At 50.1% G+C, this 24,801-nt stretch overlaps 8 protein-coding genes across 8 annotated transcripts; 4 read left to right on the top strand and 4 right to left on the bottom strand.

The window, feature by feature from the left end:
- Positions 1-918: 918 nt before the first annotated feature.
- EsH8_X_000089 (NAD(P)/FAD-dependent oxidoreductase) lies at positions 919-2,067 on the top strand (the record flags this gene model as incomplete). The annotated part of the gene is made up of 1 exon (XM_083274177.1): positions 919-2,067. One exon carries the CDS (start codon positions 919-921, stop codon positions 2,065-2,067), a length of 1,149 nt encoding a protein of 382 aa, XP_083119569.1.
- Positions 2,068-3,021: 954 nt separating this feature from the next.
- EsH8_X_000090 (uncharacterized protein) lies at positions 3,022-7,119 on the bottom strand (the record flags this gene model as incomplete). The annotated part of the gene is made up of 8 exons (XM_083274178.1): positions 3,022-3,620; positions 3,676-3,780; positions 3,837-4,266; positions 4,344-4,494; positions 4,554-4,913; positions 5,298-5,341; positions 5,993-6,879; positions 6,942-7,119. The coding sequence occupies 8 exons, from the start codon at positions 7,117-7,119 to the stop codon at positions 3,022-3,024; spliced, it is 2,754 nt and encodes a 917-aa protein (XP_083119570.1).
- Positions 7,120-7,623: 504 nt separating this feature from the next.
- EsH8_X_000091 (pyrroline-5-carboxylate reductase family protein) lies at positions 7,624-8,583 on the top strand (the record flags this gene model as incomplete). Its single annotated transcript, XM_083274179.1, has 2 exons — positions 7,624-7,663; positions 7,727-8,583. 2 exons carry the CDS (start codon positions 7,624-7,626, stop codon positions 8,581-8,583), a joined length of 897 nt encoding a protein of 298 aa, XP_083119571.1.
- Positions 8,584-12,104: 3,521 nt separating this feature from the next.
- Positions 12,105-13,889, bottom strand: EsH8_X_000092 (uncharacterized protein; the record flags this gene model as incomplete). The annotated part of the gene is made up of 2 exons (XM_083274180.1): positions 12,105-12,411; positions 12,466-13,889. The coding sequence occupies 2 exons, from the start codon at positions 13,887-13,889 to the stop codon at positions 12,105-12,107; spliced, it is 1,731 nt and encodes a 576-aa protein (XP_083119572.1).
- Positions 13,890-16,268: 2,379 nt separating this feature from the next.
- EsH8_X_000093 (uncharacterized protein) lies at positions 16,269-17,046 on the bottom strand (the record flags this gene model as incomplete). Its single annotated transcript, XM_083274181.1, has 2 exons — positions 16,269-16,546; positions 16,614-17,046. 2 exons carry the CDS (start codon positions 17,044-17,046, stop codon positions 16,269-16,271), a joined length of 711 nt encoding a protein of 236 aa, XP_083119573.1.
- A 749-nt stretch (positions 17,047-17,795) lies between these two features.
- Positions 17,796-18,545, top strand: EsH8_X_000094 (uncharacterized protein; the record flags this gene model as incomplete). The annotated part of the gene is made up of 2 exons (XM_083274182.1): positions 17,796-18,225; positions 18,283-18,545. The coding sequence occupies 2 exons, from the start codon at positions 17,796-17,798 to the stop codon at positions 18,543-18,545; spliced, it is 693 nt and encodes a 230-aa protein (XP_083119574.1).
- A 972-nt stretch (positions 18,546-19,517) lies between these two features.
- On the top strand, positions 19,518-21,650 carry EsH8_X_000095 (uncharacterized protein; the record flags this gene model as incomplete). The annotated part of the gene is made up of 1 exon (XM_083274183.1): positions 19,518-21,650. The coding sequence occupies one exon, from the start codon at positions 19,518-19,520 to the stop codon at positions 21,648-21,650; it is 2,133 nt and encodes a 710-aa protein (XP_083119575.1).
- A 357-nt stretch (positions 21,651-22,007) lies between these two features.
- On the bottom strand, positions 22,008-24,221 carry EsH8_X_000096 (flavin-containing monooxygenase; the record flags this gene model as incomplete). Its single annotated transcript, XM_083274184.1, has 6 exons — positions 22,008-22,366; positions 22,431-22,595; positions 22,690-23,711; positions 23,932-24,010; positions 24,058-24,077; positions 24,145-24,221. 6 exons carry the CDS (start codon positions 24,219-24,221, stop codon positions 22,008-22,010), a joined length of 1,722 nt encoding a protein of 573 aa, XP_083119576.1.
- Between the last annotated feature and the right edge of the window lie 580 nt (positions 24,222-24,801).

Genomic DNA, 24,801 nt, shown 5'->3' on the forward strand with positions numbered 1-24,801 from the left:
GTTGGTTATTCCTCCTAAGAACTCAAGTTATGTAGGAGAAAAGTGGTTTGAAGTAGGCCAACTTCTCGTGGGACGACCGCCGATTTCGCACGCGCCAGCCAGTCACCTATGTCGAAGCCGGTATGTCGGGGCAGAATATCGAGAAGCAGCCTCACGTTGTTCAGTGGCATATGTGACGAAATTCTATGCTACGTGTGCAGAGTGAATACACGAGTAAGCATATGAAGATTAGTACAGAAACAAAACAAGGAATTAGCAACTATGGACCGGCTTTATGAAACGTGCCGGCTCCACCCCAACAATGGCTAATATGAGTTTCAGACTGGACCCTCACCAACCTGAGGTGCGATTCAGGCAAGAGAATACCGAAATGTAAATGGCCTCAATAATAACTCTCATCCGCACAAGTATTGCTAAGCTACCGGGAGGATGTATGTTGGGAGGAGAGACTGGCTCGCTGCGGATGTCATTAAGCTTCATCCCCGCACTCTTTGAAGCCTCATACCGGTACTAGAGCAATCGCAAGGATTGTCAGCGGGACTCCGGATTCCGTTGTGACGCCAAGATAAACCGGGATCCATTCGCCTAGAAATTGCTAGATGCGGGGTAAACGCGGGGCCCCAGAAAATGCGTGCAGTCCGGCAGTTCGTTTGGGGCTATGCAGAAGCCGAACGCCGCATATCCCGAGATAAATACAAAGTTATAAATAGTGAATGCAGACACAATGCCCGCACTAAAATGCCTTATAACCCGCCAACAATGCAGCCAGGCTACGAAGTCTGAAAACAGACCGGACGGACGGCATAAGTTGAGGTTTCTATTCAACAGCGTTCCTGAAACCAGTCCCATTCGCACACATCCATCCGAGAAGTTAAATTATCACATCACCAGGTAGACATTCCCGATACTCGAAAAGAAATGGCCGAACCCACGGTCTTGATTATCGGTGCCGGAACCTTCGGAACTTCCACAGCCTACCACCTCGCACAAACTTACAGAGACGCCAGTCGGGTGACTGTGATTGATCGCTGGGCACCCTCCTCTCCTATTGGCACGAAGAGCGCAGCCGCCATAGACGTAAACCGCATCATTCGCACCGACTATGTCAATTCACTGTACTGCAATCTCGCCAATGAAGCCATACACCCTTGGTTCTGGAGCCAGGAACTCGGCCACTTCTTTCACAAGACTGGGTGGGTGGTGCTTGACGAAAAGGATAGCGATTTTGTCGCGCGCGTGCGAGACACATTTCGGCAACGCGGGTCGGATTACACGAAAGATGTCGACGTAAAAAGTCTTGGGAAGAAGTGGGAGGTCTTAGACGGGATGATGGCCGAAGGCCTCGATAAATGTTACTTCAATCCTGAAGCTGGGTGGTGCGACGCCGAATCCGCCACTGCGAATTTTATGGCCGCAGCAGAGAAAAAAGGTGTCAGGCGATTGACAGGCACCGTCACTGAACTGTTATTTGACAAGCGGCGGAAGCAGGTTGTGGGCGTACGTACGGTGGACGGGCAGCAGCTAATGGCGGATCAAATCGTTTTAGCGGCGGGTGCCTGGACGAGTAGTTTGCTTTCGCCCATTGAAGATGCATTGCGAATTCAAGAAGAGGGCAGGATTGAACGCCAAATTAAAGCGGTTGGGAGACTATCGGCATATTACACCTTGACGCCTCAGGAGACAGAGTCGATGTGCCAGGCCGAACTACCAGCCGTGGTATACAGAGGACAAGCAATCTTAACTCCCCCTTCGCGCGAAAATCAGACGTTGAAAATCAACGACCTGAAGACAGAGTTCGTCAATACGGTAACCACGACATCGGGTCACAAAATTTCTGTCCCCTCTGCGAGAAACCAGCAGGATGTCCCGAAAGAGCTCAAGAGTGGAACCGAGAGGCTTTTGAGTGCAATGATACCCAACATTGCCCGGGATCGGAAACCGGACCGGTGGCGCATTTGTTGGGATGCAAAAACTCCGACGGAGGACTGGCTTATGTGTAAACATCCACATTTGCAGCTTCAGAATCTGTACCTTGCTGTCGGCGGTAATTTCAGTAGCTACAAGTAAGCTCTCTTGTCGTCTGATGGAAGCAATGTAGCATTTACTAACTAGTCTCGACATAGGTTTTTGCCCATCGCAGGCAAATACATTTGTAACGTACTAAAAGGGCATAGTAACGGCACAGAGAAAGATGCGGCATGGGGTTGGAAGAGCGAAGGGATACTGAGTAATGCTCGGCCGAAAGAGTTGGGGTCACAGCTGGGTTCAGAACATAGGTTTGATCTCAGGGCTTTTCAGAGAAGCTACCAGTCGACAAAATTGTAACAAGAATGCTGCCAAAGTGAGGTTGAGGCGGGAGGTTATAGACATGGTTCATCTCTGCTTTGGCAGTTAGAGTTGGAACCGGGCTAGTGTGTTCGTACATGTATTGGTTAGCTACTGGACTTCAATTTATAGGCAGAATCCGAGAGTACCTGCTGTAGTATTCCTTTCTCTGATGAGATCCAGTTCGTCTTCTGTCCCCACCCCGCTACAGCCTCATAACATTAAGCTATACGACCCCTAAATCCTAGAAACAGCAGGTTTACCGCCTACTCTTCATCTTGGGATTGGTAAACCATAACTCAATTCGGCTAGTTCGGCCTTTATGTACTTAAAGGGACGCCTGACAATCTAGCAGTATCTGTATAACCTCTCCTGCACCCAAGGAGTAGTGGGCTTGGCCATTACCCTAAATCAAAATAAACCAAAAGACTAATTCACCTGGATCCTAGAAACCGCAATTTACTTCCCACCTTCAACCCTATGATCTGTACGCTTACCTCAGTTAGCTCCAGATTACACTAAATCGTAGGATTGGTGACTGGCTCTTATTGAGATACGTGTATGTTGAGGCCGGGATTTTGATGTGTATCCTGCACTTCTAACCCCTGATTGGGAGGGACACTTAATACTTCTATTTCAGCCTTGCGAATTGACTATTCTTTAGACCATATTGGTCACGCACAGATGCCGAAAGCCTCATTTTCCTACCAGAGCGCTGATAATCGAGTCCATCAGGTTCTTCTTGGCGACTTCCTCCTCCATTTCACCGCCGTATTGACCCCTTCCTGTTACTAGGTCCACCTCGCTAGCTCGTACTGTTTCAGTCTTATTCCAAAGTTTGAAGGCTGAAATATTGAACAAGTATATTGCGATACCCACGTAGGACGTCATGAACTTGCCAATCTTGAACCCATTAATGAATGCCGAAAATCCATTGAGAATGATGACCAAGATTGTAAGCGCTAAAACCACGTAGACAGCATGAGGCAACAGCACGCCTCGCCACGGAAGGCTTGAGCGAGGGATTCCTTGCACTTTGAGAGCTTGCGTGAAGTAATGGTATGAAACCAAAATGTTGACCCAATTGATCAAGCCAAGAACAGTTGATAGAGACACGAAGTAGCTGAAGACTGTGGACGACGAAGTCGAAACATTGAGGAACGCCAGACAGACGAACAAGGATGCGGCCATGACGGAATAGATGGGCACTCCGTTTTTGTTTGTTTTGCTGAAGATCTCGGGGGCTTGTCGATCTCTCGCGAGTCCATAGAGAGCTCGGCTGGCGATGTAAATGTCTGCATGAGGTGTCAGTTCGACATCTTAAGCCTGATAGGGAAAGCTGTGACTTACCCGAGTTAGCAAAGCTAATTGTGAATACGAGGAAGCATGCGTTGACTATTCCCGGCAAAGTCTCGATCCCTGCAAGTTTGATGGCAACAACGAAGGGCGAGGCAGCTGAAGTGAGTTAGCACAAACGATCCCAATCAAGAAAATGCTCTATGCTGTCGTACCTGCACTAGTCTTTTGCTTGTTGGCACCAAGCAATAGCTCGCTTGTGTAAGGAACCGACATTCCAAGGACGATTACTCCACATATGTAGAAGAATGCAATTCGCCATATGGTCTGATTAACGGCCCGAGGAATTGCTCGGCGAGGGTTCTTGGCTTCACCATAGGTGATGCCGACAACTTCACATCCCATGAACATGAAAGCAGCCTGCACAACGCAGTTGAAGAAACCCAAAAGTCTTCCAGTAGAGCCCTCAACAAGGTATGGCGCAAAGGCACCGGGATCACTCCAGTATTTGAAGCCAATTCGTTGGCCATTGGGAGAGCCGCCTAGGGAGATGATGAAACAGCAAAGAATCAAGCCAACGAGCACAATTATTTTGAATATGGCCATGATGAATTCGGTCTCGCCGAACTTCTCAACGGGAAGAAACTATGATGGAGGATACATTAGTTAGTGAGAGTTACTCAAAGATTGAAAACCACTCATGCCAGCCCGAGGTGACTTACGTTGAGTGCGACTACAAATGCACCGAACACTGCAATCCAAACTCCAACATTGACATCATCCCTCCAATAGTTTATGATCAAACCTGTCGCTGTTAGGTTGTTTGCAAGAAGTACTGAGTACTTCAAGAAATAGTTCCAACCTGTTGCGAAGCTAGTAGCCAGTGGGTATATTTGGTTAGGCCTGTTATCAGTGCTTTGACGGAGACTTACCCAAGTGCAGGATCGACAAATCGAGTGGCGTATCCACTGAAACCTTTGTTCATGGGTAAAAAAATGGCCATCTCGGCGAATGCAATCATGATGAAATATACGCAAGCACCCATGGTGCAGTACGCAATGAGGATGCTTCCAGGGCCCCCCGTAGCTAGTGCCTGGCCACTACCAATAATGAGGCCGGTTCCAATGGAACCTGCGATGGCAAACATATTTATATGACGTGGCTTGAACCCTCGCTTCAGATCATCGTTGAATTCTTCAGAGTTCGCTTGTGTTATCTCACTCGATTCGGTCGTGAAGGGGCCGGTTTCAGGGGCTTGGCCCATTTCAATGTCTTTATTGCCCATGATCAATCTGAGAAGGGTTGGAGGTGTCAAAGAATCGAATGGTATATAAGAAGGAATTATTTGGCATATTCCACTGAGTCGCCAAATTTAAAAGCCGTTTGTAATGGTAAAATAAGTTCGATATCTTCCCTTAAGTATTTGCGGTTGTTTGAGATAGTGAGAGAAAACTCGCTGGCGGGTGCACGGTAATTATCACAGCGATACGTCTAAGCAAACCAGCAGGCCACTAACCTGGACTCTGACAAATAGAAACTCGACCAGTATCGGTTTGCTCGGATGAGATATTCCTTATCGATTCTGGACATCATATCGATGGATGATGACTTTAGAGTTCGGCGCGGCAAATGAACCCGCTGCGGATAGATACGCCGACCTGTGGGGCACCACAGACAGTCCCAATACCACCACAAAGGCTTGCTCGCGAGCAAGATAGCACTGTGTCCGATGTTACAGCCATTGTTAACAAGAGGCAGCGTTCACAGGGACTAAGAAATTTGAACTTGAACATGGCAAATTTCCCGGGAGGGAACATCGATGCACAGCTGAATATCAAAAATCTCTGCCAATAACGGGCAGTCTCAGTTATTGAAGGTCGGGTTCCGCTTTTCGAAGCCTCCAAAACAGAAGCTGTTTAGTTCTTCCTGCATCGTGTCACTTGCCAAGTTAACTTTGCCCGTGGGAAAACAGCTCGATCACTGAGGGTACAAAGAACACGAAGTTTTATTTATGCTATGGTATGACTTGAGATACGCTTGTAGTCATAGCTTGCTCTTCTCGCCCAACTCTTGCTGTAGCTCTCTCTTCTTTCCGTCAACCATGAATCCCAGTCGTTGAAGCTTAGCATCCTTCTTGCTTTTCCATCCCCACTTCTCCTTTAGGACCGGTGGCAAGGTGTCATTGATAGAGTCAACAACAAACTCCCCAACGAGCGGAAGAAATTTCCATCCATGGAGAGATCCCCCAGTCGCCATATGCAAGTTTGCGAAGCGTGGGTGTGGGCAAATCAGGAAGTCGCCGTTGGTGGTTTGTTCCAACCTGAGTAGCATCACATTAGCAATTTGATTTAAATATGAGGTTCAAACATACTGACCAGCAGATTCTCGTCTTGAAGAATGGTCTGTCAGCCACTGCGGGAAAAAACTCTCTCAGCGCTTCTCGAATGTCCGATTCGGCAGCAGGTGGAATCCCAAGATCGGGCTTGTCAACTGCAGTGATCGGGTACGAAGCTCGGTACTGTTTCGAGGCATCCTCAGGGTCACTTAATTCTGTAGTGTTGAGGACCCCAGTTGACCGCCGAAGCACCTTCAACAACCCCCCGATTGGGGTGAAGATATTGACACCTAGACCAAGGTGCGTGTGGCAGCCCATGCTCTTGTATTTGGCCATTTCTCCCTCGGTCAATTTGATGTAGGCAATGGGCACCGCATTAGCACTCAAGATACCGTCGAGATTTACCAGGCGACTGGACCATGCTCCGGTAGCAAGAATTGTCTTCTGAGCTTGAAACTCCTGACCATCCTCGAGGACAACACCCAAGACGCTCAGCTGAGGTCCGTACAGAAGACGCTCGACTGGGGTACCAAGAACGAATTTCACGTTCGGCTTAGCCCTGGCACGATCATAGTAGACCTTGATGATGGCTTCGGCATTGACAGTCGCGCATCTAGTGCTGGTGAATCCCTTGTTCCATGCCCTCTCTTGTCTAAGAGCGCTCGCAGCAACGGGAGAAGCATTCTTGCCATGAAGGTTCTGGTATACTTTCTCCGGGGTGTCATGCAGGGCCCAACGATCCTTTGTGTGATTTTTCTGTAAATTTTCGAGCATTTGTTCCCACAAGTTATTCAACTCGCCGGGCTTGCCGTCCGTAACGAAGGTAAACCCATGCTCGAAGTAGTATGGCTCGAGTTCATGATCGGCCTTTATCAATTCGCGGGATCGATCGGCAAGAATCTCGTAGGGGGTATCGATGTAGTCTGTTCCAAAAAGCTTCAGTCAGACGATGTAGGTTCGATGATTGACCGATCGAAAAACTCACCAGGTCGAATGATCCTACTGCTATCAACACTGGTGCCGTCAACAACTGGAGGCGTCTGCCTGTCTATGACGGTAACTTGAGTGCCGGGATATTTTCTCGAGATCTCTAACGCTGTAGAGAGCCCAAACACACCAGCGCCAACGATGATGACGGTTTCGGGAAATGCTTCAAAAGTCATGATGCTTCTTGTTTTGGTTGCTGGACGAAGACGCTGGGTGAACTTTTGACGACAAAAAAAGCATACCCCATTGAGTTTTTTCGAAAGACATTTTGAATCTTATACCATACTTGCCTTACATCTGCACGGATGCACAGAATGTCGACATCGTCATTCTCGAAGACAACAAAGTGCGGATATTGCACCCGCGGTGGGGCACGGAAACCAGCGGGTATTGAAACCGCTTTCTACTGCGGGGTTCGAGCGGGTAAGCGTTCCGCTGTCAATTCAGAGCGGGTGACTGATCCGCTCGCGATATGACTTGGACTTGAGACATTTCCACTACCTTAGCATCAATGATTTGATTCAAGGCGAAGTTTCGACTATTTTACAACCTGATTGTCTGGATGTACTGGGGCAAATTCCTTCTTACATTCAACTCTGTTGTTCCTCTGGGCTTACTTGCTTACAAGTGACACCAATTGAACGCTCTCAGCACATTCTCGTCACAATCGCGAAAACAAGATGGCGATCACTGAAAAAGTTGTTGCTATCATTGGTTGTGGTAAGATATTACTTGAGTTGGGCATTTTTTTGTTGCCAATAGCTGACAAGCCATTCTCGCCAGGTTCCATGGGAACTGCCATCGCTGGTGGCATCCTCGATGCTTTGGCTGATACCAACAATGTCAAATCGCCAATCATGATTAGTCGGCTCATAGCCACCGTCGGAACAGACGCGGCAAAGAAGAGAGTCGTGGAAACACTCTCGCGTCATGCAGAAAAGCTTGACATACGATTGCGATCCGACAATTTGGAGGTTTTCCGCCAGGCGGACATAATAGTCTTGTCTGTAAAGCCAGTCAAATGGCGTGGGATCATTGAAGAGCCGGGAATGCGAGAGGCTCTGGGCGGCAAACTTCTGATTAGCATCATAGCTGGTGTCAAGACTGAAGTCTTGCATCAAGCCATCAATGGCAGTGACAAAGCCACGCGCCCTCAGATGTGTCAAATAGTGCGCACAATGCCGAACATGGGAGCTCAGATTCGCCGTTCCATGACACTGGGAACAACTATTCCTGGCACCGTGTCGGAACAGAACATGGAAACAACGCGATGGATTCTGGAGCAGGTTGGCAAGTTTCAGTTGACAGACGAGGTGCATTTTGACATGTCCGGCGTGCTTGTCGGGTGTGCAGGTTCACTCATTATGTTAGCTGTTGATGGGCTTCTAGACGCTGCTGTGTCCGAAGGCCTGAAACGGTCCGAGGCTCAGCCACTAGTGGTTGAAAGCGCCATCGGAATGCTCAGTCTTCTGACTCGGGAAAATGGAGGTCACCCTTCGCTGATGAGGGAGTTGATTGCTTCACCTGGGGGAAGCTCGATACGTGCGCTATTGGAGCTAGAGAAACAAGGCGTCAGGTCGGCTTATACAGAAGCTATCATCCAAGCGGCGGAGAGATCGAAAGAAATGTCAAAGCTGTGAAGTATCTAGATAGCCAAGATGTTCTCCAAGAGAGAAAACCATATTACCCCGCATAAGTGGGTCTCTGTCGATAAGTAACTATCCGGTTTTAACCTGTGGTTGAGCGGGTTTGCGTACAAAAGATAACACATCCCAGCCCTCAATCGCAGTTTGTTGTTTCGGGGTATTCCATTCTTCGCAGCCAAGACCACCGCCAGCTGGAAAGTTCAAAGTCTTTGCCTCAATCAACGCTAATGGACGCGGCAATTACAATCATATGGTCATGACTGTTCGAAGTGGACGCAACGTGCATCGGTTTATGATCAACCGCCCTGATGCCGGATTCCGGCCAAGTAGCGACTCCCGGCCGATCGGCGCGTCGAACCAGCAATGCGTAGGTATCTTTTTCAGCCATGGAGTCTGAGATGACGCTGACCGCAGCCGCAAAGCTGCCAACGTTGCCGACGAAGGAAAATTCGGTGCTCCGGGACACACCCATGCGACAACTGCTCACGGAGAAATTTTGAATGTCATTTTGAGGACGAAGGGAGACGCATCGTTGTTTCCCAAAGGTTCGTCGATTGAGGCTTTGTAGAAAACCACGCAGTTGACATGGGGGGACAGGTATCTTCGCCAGCTTCAACGCGCTCTCAGGGACGGCAATTCTCAATATGAAGAATCTTCCGGTATTGAGCAAGAGGCAGATAATCAATCACAGCCTGGTCCACCCTCCGAGCATAGCCATCGAGAAGATTCATCAGACGATCAGCCGGCTACCCGTTCTAGTAATGAGCTTTCGGCAACAGCGCTCCAGACGCCCGTGTCTGTGCCGCAAATGAATGCTTCCCCTGAGCCCACGAACCCGCTGGCTTCAGCGACAACTACTTATGTCTCTGACGATAGTGGCAGGTTGCGTAAGTTCCAGGATCTGAGTTTGTAGAATACAACTACACGACGACTGCATCGCTGACCCAAGTAATGTGTAGGCGCATTGGGTGAATCGTCGACTTGGTCATTCAGCCGCAAGACTTTAATGCTTCTTCGGAACCGCGTGAACCACACAGATACGCCAGTCATCGCTGTGAATGAAGAAAGCCGTGCATATGGATTGAGTTGGGGAACATCCGGATTCGATGAGCCGGCGAGCTTTGAGGACTTGCCTTCAATCGACCATGCCATCTATCTACTTAACGGAGTGAAGTTTCACGTTGGTCAGCTTTATCATTTGTTTGACGAAAAGGAATTCATGAGTCATTTCCACGATTTCTATGACAACCCAGCAGAGAAAGCGCGAACCAGCAAGATATGGTACGTTCAGTTTTTGACGCTTCTGGCACTGGGGAAAGCTGTGGTTATCACCCCATCTAAAGGTTCAACTGCACTCCCTGGCTCAGACCTATTTAGTCGAGCAATGTCCCTCTTACCTGATCCGTCATACATGTTCTCTGATGCTCTGGCCGCCGTCGAAACACTATGTGGGATAGCGCTGTATCTACAGACGGCAGATATGCGCAACTCAGCCTACATATATGTAAGAAATGCTCTTGGCGAGGAGAGGACCTCGGACCGCACCTAACAATATGGCTTGCAGATAGGACAAGCCCTACGAACAGCAATGGTATTTGCACTGCACAGAGATCGCCCAACCCAAGATTGGGATTCTCATCAATCTGAACGCTGTCGCCGTGTCTGGTGGACTGTATATATCTTGGACCGAACGTTCTCTTCTTCAATGGGAGTACCAATAGCGATCCAAGACAGCGATATCACGGCTCCTTTACCAATGCAGACATCATCACATAAGAGTGCAGCATTATTCGTCCATGTAAAGGTATCAAGTTTGATATCAGAGGTTATTAATAGTAAGTATTCCGAAGCTCCTGGCAGGAATTTTCAAGTTTGACAGTTCTATAGAGGTCTACGGTGCAGAGGGTCGAATGAGTGGCAACTTTCTCCCGAGCGTCCACGAAGTGCTCCGAAGCATTGCATCAATAGCAAGTATTCTTAACGGCTCGTTTCCGCTGTCGACCCATGGTTCCGGAGCAAGCATATCTCGAGTTGCTGCACATCTGCACCTTTTCTATCATCAGGTAAGTTAGTAAGGCTGTTACACTGGCATCATTATAACGCTTTCTAGGCTATCCTCCTAACCATGTATCCTTTACTACTATACCTCTTCGATATGAAATTGAGAGACAGGCCACATAATCACGCTAAGTCTCGAGGCCTGTCAGAGACAACACAGGCTCTGTTGAAAACTTGCGCACAGTCTTGCACAAGTATGTTGGACATCCTGAGAGTCTTGCGAAAACAAAGTTTACTAGGCGAGTCACCGAGAAAAACCAAGGAAACTAACCATGTATTGATACCGGCAACAGAAACTTGCTTCCCATTTGACCTTGAAAGAGTATTCTCAGCATCCTTCGTGTCAATCATGATATCTTTCATACGTCCTGAAGCCACGAGCTCTGAGTCATTGCATGTTGAATCCATTCCTATACTGGACGAAATCATTGAGAGGGGGTGCGTCCCGGCTCAATTTCGCAAATCGGAGATTCTCCATCTCCACGATATGATTCATCTATGGAATATGCTCAATGTGGACAACGGCGGCCAACCAACAAACAAACCCAACGAACAAGCAAGCGCTAACCTAGATTTTGGGAATCCTGAACAGTCGAGACAGTCTCGAACAGAATTGGAACAACAGCCTTGGCCGTCTGATATGAACAGCCTCGGTGACACTTATGCCGTTTCGCCTAATCAGATTCTGGCCTTGGCAGAAATGGTGGACTTACAGCATGGTGATCTAGAAGACGCGCCAAACTGGATGGATACTTGGATGTGGCAGGATACGGGGGAAGCCACGCTAGGGATTTCTGATGACTGACCTGTACCAGACGGTAGGTCAGAATTAATGGATATCTGAATACAACGCAAGTCTGAGGTGATACTGAACTATCTCGTCGATGATTTAATTTCGAAAATAGCACCGCAGCAACCGGCTGGGTAACCCGAAGACCGCCCTTATCGATAGATCGGCCCAAAGTCCATCATGACTGTAATTCTGGTATAATGCGGGATACCTCACGTATCTACCTCTAAAACGTTATCGTCGTCGACAAGAACCCGATACTAGGCAGGGTTTATGGAGGCGAGGAGGACTAAGGGGAGGGATTTTGTTGAGCGGAGCGATGATGTCGATCATCAGAAGCATAGGGCGACGGTGATAGAGACATTCGACAGATTGATGAGATAGACGAAAAGCTCCAGTACTTGAATAACATAAGAGGAATTTTCTTTAATGGTTAACTTATAGGGCTGCTATAGAGAATGGTAATAATAAGAGAAAATATTAATTGCTTCCCTTTTATGTCTCTGAAGGAAAATACCTGCCCATTCTCTGCCACTATGGTGAGCCGGGAAGAGAAGATGAAGGAAACTGACAAGACTTCACTGAATAATCGTATACCGGGGCATCACTCTGTTCAGCTCGACCCATATTCGTGACAAGTCCGACTATATGATTATCTGCGTACAGCCTAGTGCAGGGGGAGAGGATATGTTTTGAGCACGTTATTGACCAGATCATCATCATATTCGTCCAGCTGCTGCAGTGTGCGGTCCTGCACAACGGGTATCATCCTCCTACAGAATTGGGCACATGGTAGACGATATGCCGACTTATTCACGTTGTGAGACATGGCATCGAGTTGATCCGTGTCAAAAGCTTCATCAAGAAGACGTAGCTCCGCCGCACCCCTCCCAATGACTTGGGTCTCAAGGGCGAACCCGCGAATTTGAGGTCCTTCGACAGCGGTGTTGTATTCGCCGTTCCAGAAAAGTCGCCTATACACGAGGTGTGCCGTTAGCTCTTGTTCAGATCAAGAACGGTCAACTTACGAAATAGCAGATGCCGGGTATGTCTCGGCACACCGGCCATAATCTTCTGTTAGGCCTCGTCGAAATTTAGCTATCCATTGCTGTTCTCGAGCAATCTCATCTGCAGCAATCAGCCCTGCAGTTGAATGGCCTCGACAGAGCTGCACGACTTTCTGCAGCTTGATGTTCAATGGAATTGACAATATCGTATATAGTCCTGTAGCTATGCCATTGACGAGAACTGTCATACCCGGTGCATCTGGCGCATAACCATTGGGAGGGAAAGTTGGGTTTGGTGGCGTGGTGGGTGGGACGCGAATAAAAAGGATAATGCACAGCTCAAGCAGCGTGATCCACAGTGGTGTCATTTGAACGGGCGTCTGACCTGCAATTTGGGCATTGATAAGAGCATCAAGGGCATTCTGCATGGCCTGTAGAGTATGGGGATTCCTCAAGCGGTTAGCGAAAGCCATATTTCCTGGTGTCCAGGTCATGGGCGTGCCAGCATTGACCCAAGCTGCGATGCTCACAGCAAGTAGAAGACGCTGAAGGTCCGCTAATGTGTCTATCACACCAACGAAACCAACAGGTAGAGGAGGGAAAAGGGCCTGGATGTTTTGGTTGTTTGCCCAGCCCGAGAAAACTTGTTGTTTGAAGTCCTCTACAGCGAGGTGCGGCCCGTCGACACCTGGCAGTATCTCGAATAAGGTTTCTCTCATGCGCAACTGCCATTCTGCTGAGGAATCTGGCAGTGGTGGGTTCCCAAATTGTGCTGCATTGAACACCATCTGAGCTCGATAGTTGAGACAAAGCCTGTTGTCAAACTCGTCTGGGGCCCATTCGGCGGTATTGCGCCCAGCCCTAGCCTTGGTTTGACCAAGAAAGAAGTACGGTGGAAGGTTCTGCCGTTCTAAATACATGACGCATGTCATGCGGGGGACAGCTTCAATGTCTGGCAGAACAGTTGGTGGAGCGTTAAGAAAGCTGATGTAGGCTAGGTAGACAGCCCAAGAATAAAGCACAGTGAGGGGAAGAAAGTAATTCTGCCAGGTTGGGGCCAGCCCAGCCGGGGGCTTTACAACGCTGAACAAGTAACCCAGCGCAGTAGGACCATCCACAATGCCCATCTGTGCGTTGCCATATGGGACCATGATTGGAAGGGCGACAGCTTGGCCTCCTTGTGATGGTGGAGGAGGACCAGTACTGAAACGCCGTGCTCTGGCTCCCACAGGAAAGAAGGTATCAAGAAGTTGTACCACGGGGGCCTGGTAGGCAAGAGCAAAGCCAAAATTTTCAGGATTCTGGCGAATTTGGTCAAGCCAGTCGGTAAACTGGATTGCTGCCTGTGCCACGCCGCCAATGGCAGGTGTCTGGAAGGTAGCCACGGTCAATTGACCATTGAAGGCAACGAAGTTAGGCCAAGTGATATTTGCGGGCTGTGCCATTCTGAAAAGGTCTTTGTTCGCGGTATGAGGTGCAGGTAGGCAGAGGGATAAGAGGTGAGGTGAGATGATGGATAGGTTGGCAAGTTATGGGTATTTGGTTAGTAACCCCGGAGTAATGTGGACGAGTAAAGATGGTAAAAGCTGGGGAAAGGGGCGGCTTAAAATTCTATCCTTCTCGTCTCTTCTGTTGTCTGTCTCTCATCATACTTATGCCAAAGGCGTGTAGGTCGCTTTCTTGTTCCCAAGCTCATAGTCTATAGAATAAACGAATGTTACATGTACAGCAGCCAATATGCGACAACAACACTAGGCTAATCGGTTGGATGCATCTTGTTGTGTGAGACAATTATGTGATAGCTAGAAGTTTCAGAGCTAGTGGGCCGAGACCGTCACAGGTGAAACAGTGTCCGAAGCTAGACTTTCAGCTAGCCACTGCCCACTACGGGATGCCAGTTATTCTTACCCCTCACGGAATTGACGGTATTACGAATTATCCAGCCGTGTGACCAAAGATTGAGTTATATCTCCATCAGACCAGATCCCAGAGAATCGCATCGCGCTCGACAACAACGTGAGAGCAGACGATAACTGACTTCCCAAATACACATCAACCTCACCAGAGAAAAGCATTGTACGTGTCGAATGATGAAAATCCAATGATCAATACTTACTGAACCCTTAACAAGGCAATGGCAGGAGACAGCTCAGCGGGCGCTTCAGAAGCTGGTGTATCACGACCCAGCATCCCCCGAGGAACCCGTGACCGGCCCGCAAAGCCAGTCAACAAGGCCGTACCCGTCCCAGATCTCGCAGACCTCACTCCCGAGTGGACCAACGATGAGAAAGACATGGAAATCAAGATGTATTTCAACCCAGCAACGACCAACCTTTCCATGTCCTATAACATCCGCGGCCTCCAGCCCGTTATTCGCCAAGTTGGAGGGACAAACTACCTTCTGAAGGATGAGAGTGACAATTTTTATCACTGGAACAGCGACACACCGGGGCTGTATCGTATTATGGACGCGATGAATCTGGATGAAGCTTTGGACCAGATTATTTTCCATCCAATCCTCATGCGTATTGAACGTGTTGGGCACGATGCTTTAGGAGCAAGGTCGTCTGGATAGATTAACTGAGCATACTTGCTCTACCAGATTGTTATAACTGCTATGGGCTTACTTTCTCACACTAGTTGGATAAAAATGATGTGCAAATACCTGACTTTAATTCAGACGACAAGCTATTTAAGGGTTCAGCAATCTATTAGTATTCTTCAAAAACGGGTCGTCGGTAGAGCTACATTTAAGCACACTCTGTTATCTATCTGAGAGTCGTAATATAGGCAGTTCACTACAAGTCGCTACTCGTGCAATCCAATTCCTGACGCTTATGTGCTACTCACAGCTGTGTCCAATGGCAGGGCTTTTTGTTGGTCATTGAAATGAACCTTTCCAGCGAACAAGATGCAATCATCAGAACTGAGACCTTACAAGCACATGGCTGGCTGTAAATACATCTTCAGTTTGATAAACTTTTGCGCCGTGTACAGCCGCCTGTGATTCAAGTTTCTCTCCTTCGTAGTAAGTCACTTGTGGCTGGCTGATAGTCTGCAGCCGTGAAATCAACTCATTAGGTCTCTCTGAAGTATACATGCTTTCAAGCGGAAGATTGCAAAGTCAATTGGCAACTATGGTACAAAAGTCATCTCCATTACATTGGTCTCGGCCTGAGACCAAATTTCATGAAAAGAGACTAGCTAATATGTGCGCGTCGTCACATAGCTACGCTTAAATAATCATCGTGGCTGGCTGTTCTGAACACATTCTGCAATGTGATTTCTCGTCATTGTCGGCCTCCCCATCTCTATCTCATCACATATTTAACGAAAATGTTGGTATCACAGGATACCCGTACGGGTGGTAAATCGAACGAAGAGCAAAAACTGGTACTGTATTCTGTAGATGTGTGTAGAAGAAAGAAAAGAGAGGCAGCCAGCGGAAGCAGCAGATGTGAAGATATCGCCGGGCGGCCCGGAGGCAGAATCTCCGGGCCCGACTGCTGCCGCTTCCCGCGGGCTGACCGCCTGCCCGTATTCTGGCTGGGTAATCCAACAGAAAACGTAGACAAATGGTTCGATTGTGGGGTCTTGGAAGGAGATGGAAGCTCGCGAAGGTGTTTCAATATGATACGACAAAAGTGTTAGCGTGAGTAACCAGTGCATTCTCAACCATTGACAAGCTATCGCGGGTTCCTCGAGGGATGTGAATATATCATACTGGAACTCGTCAATACTGCTTGCATACTCCACAGGCATCGAAACACTTGGCATAGACTAAATGCAGCACTACGTGGTGCGACTAGTGGGCTTCCTCCGGCTCAGTCTTCGTTGAAGTCCGACTTGACAGTAAGACGTCCTGTCTCTGTATGGTGAACCTGTACGTTATCCAGCTCTAGAACATCAAAGTCTATCAGACAGCTCCGTTTCTCAAGACCACTCAATGTAGGCGATCGTACGTCGTAGTCACCGACAGCGAGATAAAATCGGTTTGGAGGCTGCACCTGATACTCAGCTCCGGGAGCAGGCCTGAAACTGGCAAAGGGACCAAAATAGCGTGATAGCTTCTTGAAAAGAGAAATCCCAACGATGAAGTCTCCTGCAATTCGAGACACAAAGGTCAGTCAGCCAAGACAAACTTGCTCAATATCAAAGTCTAGACCTACCAGCTCGGGCTTGGCTATGAGTGAACTCACTGCTCGTGCGGATACAGAAACAGCCCTCATTGCCCGATAGTGGAATGTCGGGTCTGTTGGCAAAGTTCGGGGTACCTCTCTTGATCACTAGCTCGAGCGTCGTTCCCATTACGAGGGTTTGATCATCTGCCTTATGCCCGACCTCGACTGGACGAATATCTAGGACCTCAACCTGAGTCTCGACGGTCGATTCGCCACCGTAGCTCGTGCCGCAGACGGCGTACAGTGGCAACTTGGGAAGAGTGAAGTAAGCTTGGCCAGATGCACTGGCCACGCCGCGGAGTGTCAGGATAATGTTGTTGTTGATAGTCGCGACACCCGGGGTGATCTTGGGCGCGTCGGCGAACAAGGCATAGCTTTGTGTACTGCCGGTTGAGTTTGTGACTGTGATAGTGCGTTGCATAGTTGTGGTCGCTGATTGCGTTGCGGAGGACCCCACTTGCACCCCTACAACAGGTAATTTCATGGAAAAGGGAATTGAAAAAGCTAACGAGTTTACTGCGCTTGAAAACGAGGGGTTTAACTTCAACCCCTCCGAAACACGGCGGTATAACTAATATTTTACGTGGTGGGTAGCGACTAACCATAGTCAGATGTTCAGCTCTGCCCTGGCCTGAGAATATCAGATCATCCATAGCGGCAAGAAGCATGGGCTAGTCTCAGGAACTCTCAGCCAGCCTCATGACGGCTGGCTGCGGACACCGAAGCCTCTATCACCGAATCGGTCTGCCTACTGAATGCGGCGTCGTAGCGCCACCGACCTGCCGCTTATGGACCTGTCCCATAGAAGCATCTATCATTGGTTGGATGAGATACTAGGTGATATGCCTAGGAGCTAGGTTACAGTAACGCTTGTTCAAAGCTTTTGCTCGGATTGATGGTGACAGGGAGTCGAAAGTCTGGACAGTTGAGCTGAGGAATGCCTCAAGGAGTGTGACGAGATTTATGGACTAGCTATAGAGACTCTGAGGAACACAATACCGAAAGGCTTGATGGTATTCGAGAAAAGATCTATATAAGGACCAGTCTGTCGCCGGTACCAGTATCTCTTCAACACAATCAATCACTCATCACACTTCAACCATCTACTATTCTCTTACTTTCAACCTTTCTTATTCTTGAAATCCACTTCAGTTTTACACTACCGCCACAATGGTTAACAAGTACACTATCATCATCAACAACAAGACTGGCAGCAGCCAGAACTACAACCTCTTCAGCGAGAAGCCTGAGATCACTGGTGTTGTAAAGTCCAGCATCTGGACCAACATCTACCAGACCGCTCAGGGTACTCCTGATGGTGCCACTGCCGAGTTCGAGATGTGGAAGAACTACTTTGCCATTGTCGGTACCTGGAAGGGCGGTGAGAAGGCTGGTTCTAAGGTCTCTATCACCCAAACCAAGCCTGTCACCCTTGGCACCAAGGCGGGCGATGACAGCGATGTCCCCGGAACTACTCTCACCATGATTACTGGGTCTGGTGCTCCTTCTTTCGAAAAGGCTCCTGCTTCGCCTACTGCCTGGAACAACTCCTATGAAGTTGACACTGGCAACGACTTCACTCTTGAGGATGCCACCGAGCGTAAGTTTCCTCCGTTCACCTAAGCTTCTACCAGCAAAACCTAATTTGATTGAAAAGGAAACTTTTTCGTTGGTCTCGCCAGCTCCCCTGATGGAGCTGGCAGTGCCCCTACTGCCACTTTCAAGCCTGAGCCTGGCAACCAGTACCAGATCCAGCCTGTCAACACCTACTACATTGCCTACGGTGCTACCTTCCAGGTCGGACAGCTCCTTGACGTCGCCAAGCTCGCAAAGAAGCCTCTTCAGATTGACTTTACTGTCCGTGGCCCCACTGTCACCGTCAACCACAACCCCGATGGTCAGCTTGTCATTGCCAAATAATGACCACCGGATATACTAGGAGGCCCATGCTGGAAGAGATTGAACTTCATGTAGCCTACCTAGGTTAAATCAATCAAGCCACTTTCAACCCTGGATTACTTCCACTGGGAAATCCTTCTTCTTGATACTGTTTCCCTCCTATGACTAACGAGCCATGCTAGATTGACATGCTGAAACTGTCTGGCTAGCTCCTAGCTTTCCTGACAAACTAGGCAACTTCAGTTAGTTAGCTCTGCTTGTTTTGATAGACCAGTTTGGCTGATTCTTTAGTCAAGCCGACCATGGATGTTTGACAAAGATATGAACTCAGAGCACTGTTTTTTCAGCATATTATGTCTTTATCTCACAGCATATGGGGGACACCTATTTTCCCTGCTCCGGGCTTGGATATATCTCGCTGACCGTCAGGCTGACAATGTTCTTGTCGCTGGCAGCGCTGTAGCGGCTGGGCCAGTGGGCCCTGGTATTCCAACACGATGGTAGTCTTGAATTAGGTCAATGTGTCCGCGTACGTTGCCCTCGTCGCAATCTCAGATTAAAGACAAGCATACAGACGGACGACATTCCTGCCTGGGTTCGTCCCCGCCACACACTGTCGAATTAGAAATTAGGTTCAGAGAGATAATTATGAGAGTGTTGTGCAACTTTCCAAACACATCCAGGGATCCGTGTGCTTAATGGTCTTATGGCCAATGGTAGGCTGCGATAAACCCTTATCAATATGGCTGCATCATATCTTTCCAATGTTAAGTTGAGTATTACTTGGTTGGACGCAACCCCAAGAACGCAATCTCCCAGCCACCCCTGCAATCCAGCATTATACCCTGCACATTCACTCCCGCCCTTGAACAAGATAAGCCCACGTGATTTGCTTCCCTGCAACGCAAGTACCCCGCACCCCTTATCAGCCCCTACCGAGTTCACTCTCACCTCGCTTCACAGGTACAATCTTTTCCGCAACAATTCCATTGCATGCTCCTTGGGTTATTCATGGATACAGCCCCAGACTTTGGCGACCTTCACGAATGGGATGATCTCATCACCATCGTTGGGGGGCTTCTCCAGCAGCTCAACACCGTAAAGCACAAGCTGGAGAGTGACCAAGGCCGGCACCAGAATCTCGCCCCGACCGATTGCCAATCACCGGATAAGCTTCCTAGTAATGTTGACAAAGAGGATCTCCAACTGGACTTTGTCTTTGGCTCGTTGGACAATGTCATTGAAAAAGCAGCCAAGCTGAGAGCCTCGTATCGGTCTTCCCGGGAGACTACGGTTGTCACTGCGTCAGAAGAGTTGGAAACAATCCGATCAAACTGTGAGAGCTCATCGGCGAGAGAAACCTTTGAGGTAGCCGAATCTATCCAAGTGATACCAGCCCCGATTCTCCCCGCCGAGTACCCGTCGCTTCCAAGAAGCTTGCAACAGCCCTCACCTCCAATTTCCGAGGACCCGCAAGACGAGCCATCGAAGCCCAGAGTCAAGACCTCCACGCTAGACTCCTCGCGATCCCGTGCGACCCATGTTACAACTGCCTCGCCCCATACCAAGCAGCGGCCCGAAGCTACCGCCGCCGGGAATGACGGACAGACTGGGGCTTCTGTACTAAGAACGCCGTTACCGTCGACGAGAAGCATGCAGGGCAGCCCGGGAGCAACAGCAGGCACGAAAAGACAGTGCCCTCCGACTGGACCCTCGGAAACGTCCAAGAAGGTTAAAACCACGGGCATAGTCCCCAGCACCATGACCGAGATGGCACCAGACGTGGGAAAGCTGATGGCCAAATTGAAGAACTACGATAAACTGTGCAGATTCACCCCATGCGCGCCTGCTGATCCACCGGTCCCCAAGATGCTCTTGCGGGTGGCTGCTGTCCAAGGCGGCCCCGCCATCCGTCAGTTCTGCTCGCTGATATTCAGCAGGCGGTCCCTGGACACGGAAACCGGCCTTCTGCACGGCAAGGACGTTGGCATCGAGCGAGCCCTGAGACTTTCCAAGAGCCTCGGGGCTCTCACCGGGAGGTCGAAATACAACAGCTTCATCCTCAGGCTTGTCCAGTTTCACATTGCCAAAACCGTCGACGACGGCAAGATGGGTCGGATCCGGGCTGACCCGATTCAACTGAGAGAGATCATGGACAAGTTCGGATGGTCTCCGGCGGAACGGCCGACATTCTTCTACCATCTCAAGCAAGGTCGTTTATGGCAAACCATCTGCGGTCGTTTCACCGGGCTGTTATCACTCATACCGCTAAGGACAGAGGAGCCGTACTGCCTATCATCAAACGACTACCTCGGCATGAAGGCCAATGAGATGGGGAGATTCACACGACTGATAGACACACCGTTTATCGAGCGCATCAGCAACGCCTGCAATATATTCCAAGACATGGTCATGGGGGTTCGGTGTGACGGGGACTTCAAGTGGGAGAAGGAGCATCCCGAACTCCGTAACTGGAGCAGCGCCATGGACGAGGAAAACCTCCTGTCCCTCCTCCAGCCGGTCCCCCTGTGCGAGGAGAACATCTATGAACCGAGCCATCACCCGGACTGGCCGAAGCCTCCAGGATGGTTGGCTGACTGGCCATGGCCCGCGCACCCTCTCGCCGTGCCGCCGGCAGACCGACAGTGCGACCTCTGCAACGACACGCAATGCGCATGCATCAGCGAGAAACTGCAAGCCAAGAGGCTTCGCATCAAGCTTTACGCAAGGCAAGGCCTTGGCCTGCAGGCAACAGATGCGCAGGAAGGCGGCATATCGTACCGGAAGGGCGACGTCATCGGGCAGCTTTGCGGCAAGCTTGTCCCCGCAGGCACGTATCCGACCAACAGCAGCTTCGTGATCGAGATAGCTCGCCCCGACATCAGCGACGAAATCGTCGTCTGCCAGATAAACATGGCAAATGTTGGCAACTGCTTCCGGCTGCTGAACCACTCCTGTCGCGCGTCTGCGCGGGTGCGCGTGATCCGGGTCTCGGGCCACTGGGTGTCGGCTATTGAGGCCGCGAGGAGCATCCGCCATGGCGAGCAGATCACGGTCAACTTTGGGAAACGGTTTCTGAGGAACCAGGGATTGCGGTGTGAATGCGATGCTTGCGGATCTGTGTAAGAGTGTAAGAAGAACATGACAAGGAGGAACAAGGGTTAGGGGCGAGGCACGGGCCACAATGAGACTTACTACGGTTGTGGCCCGTGCATCTCGGTAATAATGTAGATTACTCAGCAACATGCGCGTGCCTTTATCAGGGCCTGATCGGCTCGATAATTATGAAATGGAAAATGGCAAAATGTCATTTATGAAACTGACGGCAACATCTTTTAGGAATCTACTGCTTATTGTATTCACATTCACTTTTTGGCCTAGTCGATTAACTTTGTGAATTTCAAACATGGGTTTTATTGTGCTGCTAAACACTGCAACATACATCCGTCCTCCTTGGCTGTTGCGGCGATCAGTGTCTTCTCCTTATCTTAGTCCCGAGAGGCGGCCGATACCACGCCAAACCAACCCCCACAAGGTCGTCGGCGCTGGTTTCTCGCCGTCTGCGTCGGCGGGTAGCGGCGCCGCATCGGTGAGATAGAAGCTGAAATCGGCTCCAACGTAAGGCACGGTGTTCATGCTCCTCCGCGCGTCTGCCATAGCGACACCCAGCGGGTCGAGGTCCGGCCGTTCGATCCACGAGAAACCCTTTTGCCAATGCGCGAACCGATTGCCGTTGTAAGACCATGCGTAGTCATGGAAGCGGTCCTCGGCTAGCACCTGGATGTACTGGAGGGAGCTGCCTGGCCACAGCGCCGAGACCCGGCCAGTGGTGTTTGATTTGACTTGACAAGCCCCGTGGTGTTAGGTGCGTGGACTAAATGGGATGGGGGGTTGCGCTGTACTTACACCAGCTGCGGCAGGTGCCAGACCAAACCATGTTCTTCATGTACTCCAGCGTGTGTTGGGAGAAGTCGTCCTGTGCAGCCTGTGTTATGTCGAATGACTTGACGTCCTTGCGACAAAACTCGGCGAGCAGGCGGACGAAGTAATTGCTTGTTGCCTCGAGAACACCTACAGGCCGTCCTTCATTTCAGCTTCAGGTAACTATGTGCAATGTCCGGGGACTGGTATAGGAGCTGCAGCTAAGATAGATCGATCAACTTACCCATCAGACCTCCGTTCGAAATGGGCGTGTTGGGCCCTAGGAACGTCAGGTAGTTTGGAAACCCCGCTACGCCGATTCCCATGTAGGAGACAGGGTCGGACTTCCACAGGTCCCTCATGTCGACCCCCGCCCGGCCGATGATAGGGAATCTCGGACGAAAGCTGGTGTCAAAGCCGGTTGCAGAGATGAGGACATCGACAGGATGTTTTTCGCCCTCCTGTTCCTTTTCCGACGATGCCAAGACAACCCCGTCTTTACTGATGCGAGCGATGGGATCGAAGATGGGGCGGACGTTGGATTTTTGAAGCGCGACAAGGTACGGCGCCGATGGGTTAATGCGACGACATCCCGCCTCAAACGACGGGATGAGGTGTGCCTGAAGATCCGGATCAGATACTAGACTCTTCATATAGTGTTCATACTGTCCACGCATGTCCTTCTGCTCCTGGCTGTCTTTGAAGAACGCTGCAAACATGTTGTTGAACTCGGTCTCCATGTCTTTCCGCGTCGCAAGTGAGTACTCGGCATCTTCCCGGAACCTGCGCTTCTCTGCGTCGGTATAAGACGGGTTGTCGATGCTCCCCGGCGGCAGCCCAACTGGCGGGCAGATCCACGACGGCGTCCGGATGTACATGTCGATGGAGCTGCACAGGGGCTGGATGGCCGGAAGCAGCTGAACGGCACTTGCACCGGCACCGATGATGGCGACCCGCTTGCCGGCTAGGTCAATCTTGTCATCCCAGGCTGCGGTGTGAATGACCGGTCCGCCAAAATCTGACAGGCCTGGGATGTCGGGCATTTTGAAGTTGTTCAGAATGCCGCCCGCATTTACGAGAATCTCGCTCTCATACACCCCCGCGGCATCCGCGGCGTCAAGGCCTTCAACCTTGACAGACCAGGTGCCTTTTTCTTCCTGCCAGCGCGCCTCTGCCACCTTGGAATTGTAGCTGATGTATTTTTCCAGGTTAAACTGGCGACAGACAGCCTTGAGGTACCGCTGTATTTCCGACGACGAAGCAAAGCTGGGCGTGTTAGTCTTTCCCACACCGTGGCAAAGGGGGCTGGGGCTATTGTGTCCCTTACAACTGGGACCAGTCAGGGTTTGGCGCGAAGGAAAACTGATAAACATGGCTAGAAACGTCGCATGCGCAGCCTGAGGATAGATCAGCTCGTGCCGGCTCACCACCACACTGCCGTAGGCTTCTGGGCCGAGAAAACTCACCGGGATATCTATTCTCAAACCAAGTCCCTCCCAGGTCCGGTGACTTTTCGAAAATATGGAAATCTATGTAGTCCTTCAGGTAGGTCTGAAGCTTGTATGCTGCATCCGTTCAGTAGGTTTCAATATCTTGCGAGTACAATTCTCACCCATCAGTATGCCAGACACACTTGCACAAAATGAAGGTTAGCTGCCAAGGCCAGATACTGTGACAGGGGGGGGGGGGTTTCGCTTACCCGGCTCCGATGATGATGCATCGCACCCGACGCCCAGAACCGGTTTGTGCCTTGTCGGCGCGAAACGAATCAGCCATTGCCTCTTATTTTTGCCAATACTTTGGCTCAACAATGATGAGTCGATAAACTTGCTGGTTCGGTAGCCAATCTCGCCTCAGCAGCGCAATTACTTATGTGCCGACTTGAAACGAGTGCCTGGCCTAACCTCGTGAGGACAACTCTCCGGGCTTCAACAACGAAGCCTGTTTTCCGAAGTTGTGGATACTGGGGCTAGGCCGATAGCAAGCCGGACCAGGTGTGTCGTGAAGCTTGGCCCCGGTCCTTATCTCTCATCTCCAGAGTGCGGGGAGATAACGACTCCATCCCTGACATGGATGTCGCCAACCGGGGGCTGACTATCAACCATCGCCGATTGGCTGTGTGGATGGGAGGCATGGTGAAGCAACCCCCCAGCACGCCCACCGCGAAGAAACCGACATAAATCCGCTATCAGTTCTACGTTGCTCAGAATATTGTAACTGTTACAAGCTTCTCAAGTACCTCCTCGAGGTTGCATTCAATGTGAAAGTTAGACGTGAGGTCCTCAGACAAGGGGCATCGCCAAGCGGCAGTACTCGTGTTCAAATTCGGCGATGATGTCCCAGCCCCCGGTTGCAG

This window comes from Colletotrichum jinshuiense, chromosome 10 (genome assembly GCF_051148585.1).
Source record: "Colletotrichum jinshuiense chromosome 10, complete sequence".
Lineage (NCBI taxonomy): Eukaryota > Fungi > Ascomycota > Sordariomycetes > Glomerellales > Glomerellaceae > Colletotrichum > Colletotrichum jinshuiense.